This window comes from Polypterus senegalus, chromosome 8, assembly GCF_016835505.1.
Source record: "Polypterus senegalus isolate Bchr_013 chromosome 8, ASM1683550v1, whole genome shotgun sequence".
Taxonomy (NCBI): Eukaryota; Metazoa; Chordata; class Cladistia; order Polypteriformes; family Polypteridae; genus Polypterus; species Polypterus senegalus.
This window is the reverse complement of record NC_053161.1, coordinates 117364904-117381374: the sequence shown is the minus strand read 5'-3', so window position 1 is coordinate 117381374 and position 16471 is coordinate 117364904. Positions and strand designations below refer to the sequence as shown.

Here is a 16471-nt window from a genome sequence, read left to right as displayed (position 1 = left end):
TTCTGTTTGTCTCCCTACTAACAACCTTGGAAAACATTAAATGCTCCTGGCTAAATCCTGTCTAACTTTAACAAGTACTGATGTCCCTGATGCTATAGCAGCACATACTGTATAAAGAGCATGATGTCTCTTAGCAGTCTCTGTCCTAATTACGACAAAGGTATAAGCAGCATTGTTATTGTGACTCATTCTCCGTCTAGGAGGTCTTGAATGCAATTTTTGGTTTCTCTGTGCTAACTTGGTGGCGGGCTTGCTCCTGGCCATTCTGTGCTAGCTAGCCATTTCGGCAAATTATCCTAAATCCCATCATATGAAAGGGATAAAATAGAAGAAAAAACTGTAGTCAAAAAAATAATTAACAATATTTCTTATAAAAACTGGTGGCTGCTTAAATTAATTTTTATTTTGCCTAAATTAACTTTATTTTTCCTAAATTAACTTTCCTAAACTGCCTTTTTTGTATATGTTGCAAATAAAAATGAAATTAACCAGGACTTTATATTCTTTACCAGCTTGACCTCAGCAATACAACATATGCTTGTATGAACTTGTGAGTGAAGTCTGTTTATTGGGTACTCTGAACACGCTCTGGTTGCACACTATAAGTAAAAAAGGGTCATACCCTGTTTTCCAACAAGGTAGGAGACCTTTGAGGACCTCTTTAACTAAAATGAGGTACATCACACTAGTAAGCTGCATTTAAGGATTTCACAATTTCACAATGGAAGAATAAGAAAAGTGTGGAAGACTTCAACAAGAAAACAGAAAAAATACTATTCTTAGACATTAGTACCTCTTTCTCCATTTGCACTCCTTCTGCTCGGATATTTCTTTCAAAAATCTCTCTTTTTTCTGTTTGTAGGTTGGACTTTCTATAAACAAGAATATAATCAATCCGGCATAATCCATCCCTGAAAAACAGACCACTTGATTTGTTCTTCTCTTTTGTACCCTGTATTAACAAAAAGAGAAGAATGACATTGTAAAGGATCCAGACAAATGATACTAAGAAAGTCAATTTCATAAATACAGACAATACACATAAGGTAATAAATGTATTAAATGGCATTCTTACTTAACACCAAATAAAGTCATACTGTATCTTTGTCTTGATATTATTTTTGTTTCAATGAGCACTTTAATATTTAAATACAAGTTGTATTGAAATAATATGGATCCATTAATAAGTATAAAGGATACATAATTACTTAATACTGTACATAATACTGACAACAGTGCAGTGGCGCAGTGATAGCACTGCACTGCTCTCTTGCAACATGCATGTTTTCCCCATTGCATGCATTTGTTCTGGGTTCTATGGTTTCCTCCCATTGCCCAAAGACATGCAGGTTATGTGAAATGTCACTGCTAAATGTATCCTTGTGTGTTTGTTCACCCTGGCTTACTGTCCAGATGTTGACCCTGATTTGTACCCTGTGATTCCTGGTATTGGCTCCAGCTCGTCTTCAACCCATCCTTGAGTAAATGTGTTAGGAAGATGGATGGATAGATTTATATAATATTACTGTGGTTTTTATATTTGTGCTGCAATTTCCCTTACTTCTACAGAGCCAGAGGCCCAAATTCCAGTTCAACCACTGTATCTGCAGAATATTCACATTGTTGCTCTGGCTGCATCACCACTCCCAAAGACGTGTTGTTCAGACTAATTGGTTAGGTTCAATACAGAAGTCTCATCAGTCTTGGCATTTAAATCAATCCCAAAGACTTGTTACTTTAGCATAGCATACTCTTCTTAGCATTTTTTACTGAGACTGTTTTGTACCATTGTCTTATCTTTTCTATTACTTTTAGCAAATGTTTTCCTTTTGCAATTACCAAGCTCTTTCAATTTTAATTTTCCTTCTTCTTGGTTTCCATAGTGGCACTTGATTAGCCAAGTAATAAAATTGTTAGGTTTTTTTCACATATGATACCAATGTTTCCAAACACTTTCTGTCACAGTACAGAATAGTACTTTTCAGAATGTGACTAACTTAGAACAGCTGATATTTGTACTTACAAGCCTCCAAGTACAGTATCTATATATATAATTCACTAAGGCAAGACAACCATGGAAAGAAAGTGAGACACCTATGACGCACGCAGGAAGGAGCCAAGACCATTGGATAAGACGACAACTCGCAGGACTACGCCCACCACCTCGGACGCGACAACACAAAAAAAATGGCGTCATTTATATTCGTCTGTCGTAGAGGCCACATGCAGTGCCTGTCAGGTTAATGTCATGTGCATGTCATGCACCTCCGAGCTACGTTGACTGTTCATAGAGGCATGTTTCTCGCGGAGGTGAATCGCCATATGCAGCGTGTGAAACGGTTTGCGTTGCGAGGGGTATCCCATGGGATCCTTAAAACAATCCTTTACAACTGAGGTTAAAGCACAATGAAGTAAGCAGTCTTTAAAAACTGACTTTTCGGTTACGACGCACAACCGCGTGTACCATAGCAAACTGTTTTACACGCTGCATACAGCTATTCGCATCCGTGACAAACATGCGTCTTCTTAGATGCTCCTGCAGGAACACAGAAGACGTTTTCCTGCCCACCAACACTCCTCTTTCACAGGCCGGCGTCTACCCTCGCTCTCTAGGCATTCACATTGCCTGCCCATCTGCCTGGACGCAAAAACTCACCGACCACCCAGTTAGTCCCTTTCGTCTGTGGTAAGAGTCCACATGCACGTCTGAGCTACACGGCGTTTGTTATGTCACGGGTTCACTATTGTGTTGTATTTTGCTCTCTCCATCTTTTCATTCACTTACTGTTGTATTCTCACACCAACCCGTTTTAGACATCCGTGTCTTTCCAGAAGTGTTTAGCATTCAATAAATAATTATGCATGAGATTGACCGTGTGTCTACCCAGCACAGAGAGGCGTGGGTAAGCCGTTGAACCCCATTCGGGCTGCAAGCCGTGGAATTCCCACTAAGTGTGACTCATACGCTCCCACTCATTACATCCCTACCCTTTGTGCACACCCCCCTCCTACCGTGGTCGGGTATCTTCGCGGATTATATATAGAAAAGCAGCCAAAACCGAGGGGTATCCCATGGGGTCCTTAAAACATTCCTTTACAACTGAGGTTAAAACACAATGAAGTAAGCAGTCTTTAAAAACCAAGTTTTCGGTTACGACGCATGATCGCGTGCACCATGGCAAACTGTTTTACACGCTACATTCAGCAATTCGCATCCGCGACAAACATGCGTCTTCTTAGATGCTCCTGCACTTTGTTCACACCCCTCTCCCACCTCGCTACTACCGTGGTCGGGTGTCTTGGTGGATTATATATAGAAAAGCAGCCAAAACCGCACAGAGCAATGAAAAGTCTAGAGTTCCATCTTTTCATTCACTTTCTGTTGTATCCTCAAACCCTCCCTTTTTAGACAACTGTGTCTTTCCAGAAGTGTTCAACCATCAATAAATAATTATGCATGACATTGAGCGTGTGTCTACCCGGTGTGGGTAAGCCATTGAACCCCATTTGGGCTGCAAACCGTGGAATTCCCACTAAGTGCGACTCATACGCTCCCACTGGTTGCGTCCCTACCCTTTGTACACACCCCCCTCCCACCTCGCTACTACCGTGGTCAGGTGTCTTGGTTGGATTATATATAGAAAGGTAGCCAAAAACGCACAGAGCAATGAAAAGTCTACGTCAGTCACAGGTACATCTGGACTGTGTAAAGATGATGACTCAAGTGACGAGTTGGAGGTGGGCACATTAGTGCATACTGAACAAGAAATCATCAAACTTTCATAACGGACGGAGCTGAATGGACGTCATTCTCCTCTCCTCCCGTTCTACACTTTGCGCCGTGCACCCCCATCCCTCTGTCTGGCAGGAGAAGGCGCGAGGACGGTCCGCCAGTTTTCAGTCACGGACGATTGTGTGTTGGTTCATTCCGTGCATTGTTACAATGTTGCTTTTCTTGCTGATTTATTACATTACCGATTTTTCAAATGTTAATTTTCTCCTGTGCTTAAAATCATTAAAAAACCGGCATGATTATGCGGCGTATGGTACGCCGCGGGTTGGCTAGTCTTTTTTAATGTTTGTGGCATACTGATGCCATGGTAGATTTTAAAATTTTATTTGAATTCCCATTATCTCCCTTCATGTTACAGGCTCTAACACTGGTATCATCTTTAGAAATTTAAGAATTACACATATTTTCAGTTGGCTTTCATTTATATTTCATTTCATAATGCACTCTTTCTAACTAATTTAATTACCTGGGAACTATTCCCACAGTTGCAACTTGACAAGACATTGCAAAAGCCACATTCATGCAACGTTTTTGGAAGAAATCTTCTCTTATTATATATATGATGAATAAAAAGAGATTAAGGAGATCATTCTATAGATCAGAAACGTTTTATATAAATAAAAGGCAACTCTTAATGTATTACCTGAACCTGCTTAAGCTAGTTATATATTTTATCAGATATAGTTATTAAATAACTCCCCATAAAGCTGAACTGTTCCATAGAGGTTTGGCAAAGTAGGTATTATATGATAGAGTACTTATAAATTAATGCAGTTTTAATGGTTTCATTATTCATATCCTAATGTTTTAATCATAAGATAAAACCAAAAAACTGCACATTCTTATTAAATACTAAACAAAATTACTTTGAAATAGTTTTAATATTTTAATATATGAGATTTGGAAGACAAATAATAACATTTTGTAAAAGGTTCTTGATAACTTTATCTCTAAATAATATTATTCTTTATTTTGAACCTGCTTACTCCAACACAGTGTTGCTGGTAATCTCAGCTGAATTGTGCACAAGGTAGCAGCCAACACTGCTTGAGTCGTCACTCTATATCAGGACATTCTCACTTGCACACAGGCTCTCACTGATACCAGTTTTTTCAATTCAATTCCACTGATTTTTAATATAGTACCTAATAATGTCATTCCACCTATGAGGCCAGTGCAGTGCAAATAATCATAAATATAGTGTGAAGAAAAAAGAAAAGTTTGAAACTCTTAAGCATAGAAACATCTTGAAGTAAATACACAAGCACATACAGTACGTATAAAAAATATACAAATAGAGTATACTAGCCAACCCGCAGCGTACCATATGCCGCATAATCATGCCGGTTTTTTAATGATTTTTAAGCACAGGGAGAAAATTAACATTTGAAAAATCGGTAATGCAATAAATCAGCAAGAAAACCAACATTGTAACAATGCACGGAACGAACCAACACACAATCGTCCGTGACTGAAAACTGGCGGACCATCCTCACGCCTTCTCCTGCCAGACGGAGGGATGGGGGAGCATGGCGCGGTATGTGGAACGGGAGGAGAGGAGAATGACGTCCATTCAGCTCCGTCCGTCATGCTAGTCTGCTGATTTCTCGTTCAATATGCACTGCCCGCTCATGTGCCCACCTCCAACTCATCGTCTTTACACAGTCCAGATGTACCTGTGACTGACGTAGACTTTTCATTGCTCAAATGGGGTTCAATGGCTTACCCACACCGGGTAGACACACGCTCAATGTCATGCATAATTATTTATTGATGGTTGAACACTTCTGGAAAGACACAGTTGTCTAAAAAGGGAGGGTTTGAGGATACAACAGAAAGTGAATGAAAAGATGGAACTCTAGACTTTTCATTGCTCTGTGTGGTTTTGGCTGCTTTTCTATATATAATCCACAAAGACACCCGACCACGGTAGTAGCGAGGTGGGAGGCGGGTGTGTACAAAGGATTGAGGCGCACCCAGTGGGAGCGTATGAGTCGCACTTAGTGGGAATTCCACGGTTTGCAGCCCGAATGGGGTTCAACGGCTTACCCACGCCGGGTAGACACACGCTCAATGTCATGCATAATTATTTATTGAATGCTAAACACTTCTGGAAAGACACAGTTGTCTAAAAAGGGAGGGTTTGAGGATACAAGAGAAAGTGAATGAAAAGATGGAACTCTAGACTTTTCATTGCTCTGTGCGGTTTTGGCTGCCTTTCTATATATAATCCACCAAGACACCCGACCACGGTAGTAGCGAGGTGGGAGGTGGGTGTGAACAAAGTGCAGGAGCATCTAAGAAGACGCATGTTTGTCGCGGTTGCAAATTGCTGAATGTAGCGTGTAAAACAGTTTGCCATGGTGCACGCGGTCATGCGTCGTAACCGAAAACTTGGTTTTTAAAGACTGCTTACTTCATTGTGTTTTAACCTCAGTTGTAAAGAAATGTTTTAAGGACCCATTGGGATACCCCTCGGTTTTGGCTGCTTTTCTATATATAATCCACCAAGATACCCGACCACGGTAGGAGCAAGGTTTGCACAAAGGGTAGGGCCGTAATGAGTGGGAGTGTACGAGTCACACTTAGTGGGAATTCCACGTCTTGCAGCCCGAATGGGGTTCAACGGCTTACCCACGCCTCCTGCGCTGGGTAGACACACGGTCAATCTCATGCATAATTATTTATTGAATGCTAAACACTTCTGGAAAGACACGGATGTCTAAAACGGGTTGGTGTGAGAATACAACAGTAAGTGAATGAAAAGATGGAACTCTGGAGAGAGCAAAATACAACACAATAGTGAACCCGCGGCATAACAAACGCTGCATGGCTCAGACATGCATTTGGACTCTTACCACAGATGAAAGGGACTAACTGGGTGGTCGGTGAGTTTTTGCGTCCGGGCAAATGGGCAGGCAGTGTGAATGCCTAGAGAGCAAGGGCAGACGCCGGCCGGTGAAAAAGGAGTGTTGGTGGGCAGGAAAACATCTTCCGTGTTCCTGCAGGAGCATTTAAGAAGAAGCATGTTTGTCACGGATGCGAATAGCTGTATGCAGCGTGTAAAACAGTTTGCTATGGTGCATGTGGTCGTGCGTCGTAACCGAAAAGTCGGTTTTTAAAGACTGCTTACTTCATTGTGCTTTAACCTCAGTTGTATAGGATTATTTTAAGGATCCCATGGGATACCCCTCGCAACGCAAACCGTTTCACACGCTGCATATGGCGATTCACCTCCGCGAGAAACATGCCTCTATGAACAGTCAACGTAGCTTGGAGGTGCATGACATGCACATGACATTAACCTGACAGGCACTGCATGTGGCCTCTACGACAAACGAATATAAATGACGCCATTCTTTTTGTGTTGTCGCGTCCGAGGTGGTGGGCGTGGCCTTGCGAGTTGTCGTCATATCCAATGGTCTTGGAGTTGGTGGGCGTGGCTCCTTCCTGCGTGCTCCATAGGTGTCTCACTTGTCGGCGGCTTAGTGAATCCACGGCCCTTCTGGCGCACTTTCCATGGTTGTCTTGCCTTAGTGAATTATATATATAGATATTTTAAATGAATTAGTACAGATAGTAGGTACTGTTGATATCCATCCATCCATTATCCAATCCGCTATATCCTAACCACAGGGTCACAGGGGTCTGCTGGAGCCAATCCCAGCCAACATAGGGCGCAAGGCAGGAAACAAACCCTGGGCAGGGCGCTAGCCCACCGCAGGACACACACACAAACACACAAAGCACAATTTAGAATCACCAATGCACCGAACCTGCATGTCTTTGGACTGTGGGAGGAAACCCACGCAAACATGGGGAGAACATTCAAACTCCACACAGGGAAGGCCGGGAAGCGAACTCGGGCGTCCTAACTGCGAGGCAGCAGCGCTACCCATTGCGTAACCGTGATATTAAAGGAGCTAAATTCTAATATTGTGTATCCCCAAACCTTCTATAGCTACAGTATATATCACAACATAAGAAACAGAGGCTACACTCTGGTAATTGCTTGACTGTTGGTCTTAATTTATATTAGGTAAATTAATGTAAGCTAAAAATCTGAGAATATGGGCCTAATTTTAACATTTACATCTGTTGTTGCATCCAGTCGACTTGCATCATCAGAGGTACTTGTGAGATTTCCTGGATGGAGTAGGGAATCATCATCCTTAGAGGGGCTGTTTACAGCTTCTGTCTCGTCAAAAAATATGTTTACGTCCTTTGTACCTGCAAAACACAAATAAAAAAAGAACAGATTAGTAGACATTATTAATATGCATTGCAAGCAATAGACTTCTGCTGACTCCCACTCAACAATTACTGGCTGAAAGTGGACTTTATCTAGTAAATATGAGGCATTTTAGTATTATTTTTAAATTAAATACTCTGATCCACATCTGCATTACAAATGTTCACTGGATAATGAAGGTTTTGCTTCTTGGACACTTTTGAGTGTATTTTATTAATTTTGGCCTGCTAATTACAAAAATTACTTTTACATTTTCCTATCACTTACTGCATATTTTTGTGATTTCTTCTCATATTATAAATACGCATACAACTACAACTGCAACACCTAAAAATAGTGACACTGCCAGTAGAAACAAAGCTTGGATGTACAAAGCATTGTTGTTTCATTTTCAAATGACAGTCATGCTAAAGGGTCACATTATATTTAAAAAATCAAGCCACTGCAATATCATTTGGTTCCAGAGCAAAAAAAGTGTGCATATAAACCACTTTTAGACCTAACAACAATATTTTTGCATCCTCTTCATGCAAAAGTTCAACTGATGAAAAATGTCATGAAAGCAAAAGACAAAGAAGGCAGATTTTAAAATATGAGACAGGTGTTTCCACAAATAACTGATGCTAAGACTAACGAAGGTATTTTTGTAGGTCCACAAATCAGATACGTTATCAATGACAAGTGGTTTACAAATCTGCTAGTGGCATCAGGGGGAATCGAATGGAAGGATTTCAAGGATGTAATTGAAAAGATTCTTGGTAAGTATAGGGCACTAAATTACTTCCATCTGGTTGACAGCATGCTTCAAGCATACAAAACCATGACGTGCGATATGTCACTAAAGATTCATTTTCTGCATTCACGCTTAGACTTGTTTCCTGCTGATCTTGTTGCCATCAGTGATGAACACAATAAAAGGTTTCACTTTGTTGGACACTGAAATAAGAAGCATCAGCTGAGGAGTACAATCAAAAATTAGCAGTAGAACAATTTTAGCTTAAATAAACTAATGCAATATGTCAGTATCATTAAGAGATTTAACTCACTAAATTCAATAAAAGTTAATTTCATGTTACTCCACATTCCTACATCTGAAATTATATTTGTGTTCAGCATGAAGCTGTCTATCACAATTACCAAAATTTTCAAGAAAGCAAAACATTTGAAAAAAATTGTTGTCTAGTGTTATTTTCCATTTATATTAATGATTTAAGTGAGTCGCTTAATTCATAATGGATTTTTAAATTGCCTGTTTATTAATTTTTTTTTATCCTGTCAATTTTGTTATAGAATTATGATTAAGCATCAATCATGAAAGCAAAGCTAAATTAGAATAAGACAGAAGTTCATTAGAGGACTCTTTGGAATTGAATTTTGTGGGGTTTTTTTGCCGATTGAAGTATAAGGGAAATACTACAGCTTGAAGGAAGTTGCCACAAGATGTTATTTTAATTTAAATAGTTAAAATAAAATAATAATAATAATATAACTAGGCTTGGGTGATATAACTACTCTGTCAATCTAACTAAAAAAATGCCAAATGGGGAGCTCATGACACTAGTCATATATATTAATGAATAAACAATTCAGTGAAAAGCTGCTTCACTACATGATAAACCACTGGAATTATTTATTATCATTACTTGTCATTCACATACTGTAAATGACTAACTGCGGCCAGAAGTGTATTATTTCTCATAATATACTGTATATCAATAGATGTATATAACAATTTGTGTGCCTGTTCCTACCATTTACTCATACATTTGCAGAGCCCAGTTATCAAGTTCAGAATAGGAGTCTATGCCAACATCGTCACCACACCTGGAGAGGTCACAAGTCCATCACAGGGCACACTTGTATATGCCCAGCCTCTTCTACACCCGAACAACTAAAATCTATCAATTAACCAAGCCTTTACATATTTAAGATGTTAAAGTAAAAGCAGAGTATCCAGAGAATAACCAAGAAACACATGGGATAAAAGCTTCTGTTAAAAATGTGCTACTTGCACAACACTTAGATCTTAAGACATCCATGAAAAGTTTCTTTAAGGCATTTTTCTAGGCCATAACAGCAGGTTATTCTTCTTAAAGTTCATCTATGGATAATTCATTGTTAAATGAAAGTGCCTATTATCTGGCTTAACTCTAATTCACTTTCTTTCAACTTGGGTGCAAGTTAAAGTATTATTTTTGAGTTTTTGTGATGTGGCAACAATTATGTACAGCTAAGCACAGTATCTTACCTTATTGCTTTTTATTATTTTTATTATCTTTGTGCTGAATTGTTAGCATTAGTATCAGAAAACTAAAATACAAAACATCATGAATACCACTTTGCGGCTTAGGATGCCACATTAATGTTAACTCCAACTCTTAAGCTGGGAGTAAGTTTAGGATGCTTCATAAATACTCCTTATGCCATGCTCTGAGTTAGGATAAATTATTATCCTAGTCAGGCCATCAGTGCAATTAATAAAAATAATTCTGAAACATTTGAAAAATACTGGCACCACATTTAAATTCAAAAAACAGGATGCAGAAAGACAGAGGAAAAAAATCTTTAAAGCTCTTACTTTAAATTCCAACTGCATTGCTTATCTTCTTATATAATACTCTACCGTAGCTGTCCATTTGTCTGTCCAGGATATTAAATCTGCTGTAGCTCGCAAACCATTTGACCTATTGACCTGACATTTGGTACACATATACTATGTGATGTCTACTATTCACTTTCAGGGTGATGATTGACCTCCAAGGTTATTCCTCTTTTTATTTTTATTTTATTGTAGAATCAACTCTCTGTAGTGGCCAGCAGGGTGGCCATGCGGCATATGCGTACGGGTGCTGTTCCCATTCCTTACTACCTTCACCGTCACTTCCCTTACCTCTTCATATCTTAAATCATTCTTGAGGCAGATTGAAGACTTAAGTGCCAGCTTAAGTGAAAAATTAAGGAAAACATACTAAGTAATTGCAACACAAACACTGACTTAATCAGTTTTAACGCAGAAAAATGTTGACGAAAGAAGAGGAGAAGCAGGTCGCTATGGTGGAGAAAAGAAGAGCTTCTTAGGAAGCAGCAAGCCCATCAACCTCTGAGTAAACGAATGCTAAACAAACAGAGAAAGAGGATGAAAACTATGAATGCTCAAATCAAGTGTACTTACTGCATGATATCATGCAGTGCACTGTTATTGGTACCTTATATTGCCAACTTTCAAAATCACTGCTCTGAAATTTAGAATGATGTTTCATTCAGGGAGCATGCACGCCGACATTGGTTGTGCATTGTGGTGCACAGATGCACAGATATCATAATGATGTCATTAACATGTGAATATGAACGCATGTAAAAATAAACTATATATCATATGCATGCACATTAGTCATCAGTAGTGTACAAGGAATGCAATTTTCTATGCTACTGCGCTACATAGGAAACCAGACTTTATCAGAACTTAACTACTGTAAACATCGTCTTTATCCTTAACAAACTTTTTTTATAGCAAAGATGACCTTGTTCAACAACGTGTTTGGTTATCATTTGCTTTTTACTTCCCCATAACATACATTAAACATATATACTGCATGTGTACTCTATACAGAGCACATATTATGATGTGATCAAATTTTTGACTTTGCGTTCTTAATGTTTTAGGCATTGTTGAGCATGTTTTGATTACTTTCAAAATATTGACTATTTGTGTGCATGTGTGTCTATTGTAAGGATGTGAGCCTGTAAATAGAATGGATCCTTTAATCCAAATAAAATCTGGAACAATTATTAGTATTTTAAAAATAAACTATAATGATGCCCTCTAAACAGTTTCAAGTTTTAAAACTGTGAAAAGTATTAGGGTGTGTTTAAATACATAATTGTTACTGTAAGCAAAGAGCAGAAGCACTTAACGAAGGTTACACATCTTGGATTAGACAATAAACTTCTGTATATTAGTTATAAAATATGGCATAATGATACAAACTGACCTGAAACAAAAGTAGACTTTAATACATGCGAAAAGCATGGTAGTGTAGTGTTCAATCTTGATGCCTAATGGATCTAGAATTCTAAGTTGAATTTGCATACAGTATTCTCACTGTGCCTCCATCGATTTCTTTTTCAGGTACTATTTTTCCTTGCACATCATAAAGACAAATTGAAATTGATACCCTGTTCATGTGAGTGGATCCTGTGATGAACTGTTGCCTATGTCAAGGCTTGTTTCCTGCTGAATGCTACCATGATAGGTGCTACACACCACACAGCACTGAAATGATTATGTAAAGGTATGTCTTATGATACCATATAAAAGCAAATTGTGAACATAATATTGGATCACTATATAAATAATATTTTAAGTTATACAAATACATGTAGTTTTGGACCTGTAATCCCAAAGTGGACTAAACCTGTTAGATTGTGGATGAAAGAGGCACCTTCAAATTGACAACATTATACTAGTTTTCTCAGCTAGTGATCATGTGCTGACACCTATTGGCCTGGAGGACATGTAAGCCTTTTGCCAGTCCCCCATGCCCATAATATTTGTACAGTATCAGAGTCACCCAGTATTTGATGTGCTGTCTGTTCTCAAGTAACCTGGGGCTGTTCTACCTTCCTTTCTTTCAATCTTTCTGATAGCACTGAAAGTTTCTCTTACTAGACCTTACTATTGAGATTGCGCTCTACAGCATCCTTCCTCCATCTCTCCTCTCATATTCACTGTAGCAACAGAAAACTACCCTTTGGAGGTGTTTCTTGAAACCTCAATCAACTTTCTGCAGTACTAGTGGCACTCATACTCTTAGGAATATCCTCTTAGTCAGGCAAAGCTCTTCAATATTATCATATAATACCAAGTGTTCATTTTTTGAACCTATCTATCATAACTTTGGTCTACAAGGATCCAAAATGTGTCTAAGCAGCATTGAGTGCAAAGCAGAAAGACAACTTAAAAAAAAAAGCCAGGACATTGCTGGGCACACTCATGGACACACCTATACTCAGTCATACTAGCCAAATTTAAGGTTGTAAATCAAGTGACTGAAGTCCATAGAGAAAACCCCAAGTAGGCAGAGAAGGACACATATTACTCGGGCATGAATTTAAATTGAGGATTCTGAAGCTGTGTGGCAATAGTGCTATAGTGGCAATAGTGACAACCGCTGTGTCACTCTTACTGCCCAGTATATGGAATTTCATTAACTAGACTGATGGGACTTATTTAACAAGTGTTCAACTTAATATTGTTTTAGTATTTTAATATATAGTTGGCAAAGAATACTTTACAATTTCCTTATCCTGAGGCAAAGACCTGTTTAAAATTGTAGATTGAACAGATTGTCCAAGTCTAGAAACTACCATATTGGCTATCATTTCCTGATTACTGGTTTTACTGGTATTTACTTGGATTTAAGCTTTCAGGTGATGTTGTATGTACTAAAATGTGCTGTAAAAACAATTAATTGATTGGATTGAATAAAAAAGTTACATGTTAGGAATGAAACTGAATTACATGTTTAGTATAGTTTACTCAAAACTGAGAGAATTAAGAAACAGTACTGAATGGAATTTTTCCTTGGAGATGTTTGAGTGGTACTAAGTAGCAGAGCCGTCTAGAGGCCTAACAGTCAAAATAATGGATTTGAATCATTCATATTGTACAAAACACAATTTAGATGAATAGAGGTAACTAACATAATAAGCTTCATGGATAGCACCTCTTCCATGACCGCTAAGTTGGAATGTGGTTTTCTTTTATTAAAGGTGACCAATCAGAGAGACATTGTAATGAGTAGGGTCCAGTCTGGGAAGGGTTACTTTATAAACACAAACAAATCAAGGCATTATAAGAGTCTACATTTTTGAAAAACTGTATTTTGGAGTATTGTGAACAAAAGGCTAAAACGGACACTAATGTCTGTGTTTTTACATGAAAATGTAGTAGTGTGGATAGGAACTAAAACAGATAAAATGAGCAGAAAAATTCAGCGAAAACAAAAAATAGGTTTACAAGTGAGAAAACAGAAATACTTGCAAACAAGAGGAGACTACACAGTCTAGAATGACACAAGTTTAGTGACTTGTGAAAGGTCTTCCGGTAAGCTTAAAGTGGGATTTAAACTTGCATTTGTTATGAAGAGCCACTGCCCACTTCGAAGCTCAACCAAACTTTAACCAACAGCCACCTTTTTCAAAAGTAAGGGTTTAATCAAAGGTTGGGACTTTTTATTAAATGAAGACAAAAGCAGATAAAGAATTATTTTTCAAAAATGCATAATAAATGAAGACACTAAAATTTGTAATAAATGAAGTGTTTGAAGTGGAACCAAATTATTGGCAGCACTGTGTTAATGGCAGTAAACCAGCAATCAATCTAATAGCTAGTGGGAGGAAAAGTATGTCCCAATGAAAATTTGAGTGCATCAATACACTGGTACACTAATTCTTAAAGAATTAAAAAATTCAGAACATTTATTTTAAAGACTTTTTTTTTCTTAATTACATTCCTAAATATAATAAACTTAATTACAAATACTCATGTCATGAACAGTGTCATATATTAAGTTACAGACTTATTATACTAACACTCTACTAGCTACATAGCTATCAAAATATGTGAATACTTGTTAAGAGGCAACAAAAGGTGAACAGAGAACAGAATCCAAAAAGTAGCCACAGGTACTAATTTAATAGAAAACGACTCCATCCTTTCTCTCATACAGTCCATACGATCCATCTAGAAGTCTTACAGACCACTTGTCCAATTAACTTTGGTCAGCAACTTTTAAGGTTAATTCTTCATCATGGCCATATTACAGTAATTAAAGAAATGCAGAACATTTACACCCTAAATTATAGAACCATTGTGAAAGAAATCTTTTATAGTTTAACTAACAACCTGCAAAAACACAGATATAGTATACTATAAATCCTTCGATCTTGTCACTTTTGTAATTCTAGCTTGGAAGGACAAGCTGCAGTATCTAAAAGATGGCAATAAAGAGGTAATAAAATTTATTTCTAAATAAATGCAGAAAAAAGGGCCTAATATTTTGAAAATGACCCTCCCCTCAGCATAAAAAAATCAAACCCCAAAATGTATTCTGAAATGATACTGTCTGTAGGGCTAAAACAATAAAAGCGGAAGCAAATGTTTCCTTAAGAATACCATTTAAGGATCAATTATAAATTCTGAGGCTGTTATGAATTCAATATTAAACAAAACCTACCCAGATGTAAATTTAAGCTGACATTATCCCTTGGGAATGAAAAATGGCAAAAAGCAACCACCTCAAAAATGAAGTCTGGTGACTATTTATAGAACACACCCCAAATCATTTAACTCTTTCATTGCAGTAGTTTACATGGATTTGTTGAAGTTCAGCAAACTAAGTTAAAAGCCAACAGTTATCTAAACTATCCCCACTATTGCAATGAAGCAACTGTGGTAAGACCTGCATATTTACGGTGTAAGCCATTAATTTAAAAATCCAAAATATTTCCCAGCTTAAGAGTAAAGAAACTACTTTGATGCCCTGTTTGTGATCAGGTTTCTCTCTTTTTTTGTACAGACTCTAATTATTCTGTATTCTTACTGCTGTTATGATTCCTGCTTTTCCAGATTATGAGTTCTGGTTACTCTCTTTAATAATAATCTTTGTATGTGCAAGTCTTCACCAGTGAAGATTCCTGCTGTAGTGTGTAGGTAATAAGATCAATAATTAGTATATCACAGTGACTAATGCTTTAAAAAGACATGCAAATAAATAAAAATATAAAAATATGTAGATATGTATATGTTTTTTGCTGTATGTTTTTAACCTTCATTTGTAAATACTGTGACCCACCAGGGGGAACTCCAGCTCCCCTACACTTGACACCCTAACACAGGCACAAGTGTTTTACAAGGCTTTTATTTCTGCCTGTGGAAAACTCTTCCAAATTGTTTTCCACCTCCAAGCACAGTATGAAGCACTAAACACAAATACTACAGCACAACCCAGTTCCAACAAAGTATATTAACTCAAATCTACTCTCCCAGTCATAGCCTCCTTCTCCATTCCTCCTGGCAGGCTTTGTTGTCTTCTTCCCAACTTTGGCTCCCTAAATAAGATATGGTGGTTCATTATATTCCGAATCCTGGGTGTATTTCCAGTGTCACATAATTGTGACCCAGGGCTACTTCCAGGTAAGGTGGGGGCCCTGTGTAAAAAGGCTCAGTAGTTCCTGCAGCACCTCCTGGCGACACCCAAACCAATAACACCAATTCCCATAAAGCCCTGGCCCTGTGGGAATGAGAGGTGCTGTTGCAATCCAGGAGGGCTGCCATATAGCAGCTTAGGGGAGATAGCGCCTTTCCTAAGCCATCTCTCACTGTCTCCCTCACTATTATTGTGTCTTTAATGGTTTGACATTGC

The 16471-nt window shown here is 38.1% G+C and overlaps 1 protein-coding gene across 1 annotated transcript in view; it reads right to left on the bottom strand.

The window, feature by feature from the left end:
• Positions 1-16471, bottom strand: part of LOC120534250 (anoctamin-4) — a 384157-nt gene that overhangs the window by 251387 nt on the left and 116299 nt on the right. The window contains exons 3-4 of the mRNA XM_039761684.1: positions 7887-8023; positions 794-952 (exon numbers count right to left, since the gene is read on the bottom strand). Coding sequence (XP_039617618.1) covers positions 794-952; positions 7887-8023 — 296 coding nt within the window. The remainder of the gene's footprint in view (positions 1-793; positions 953-7886; positions 8024-16471) is intronic.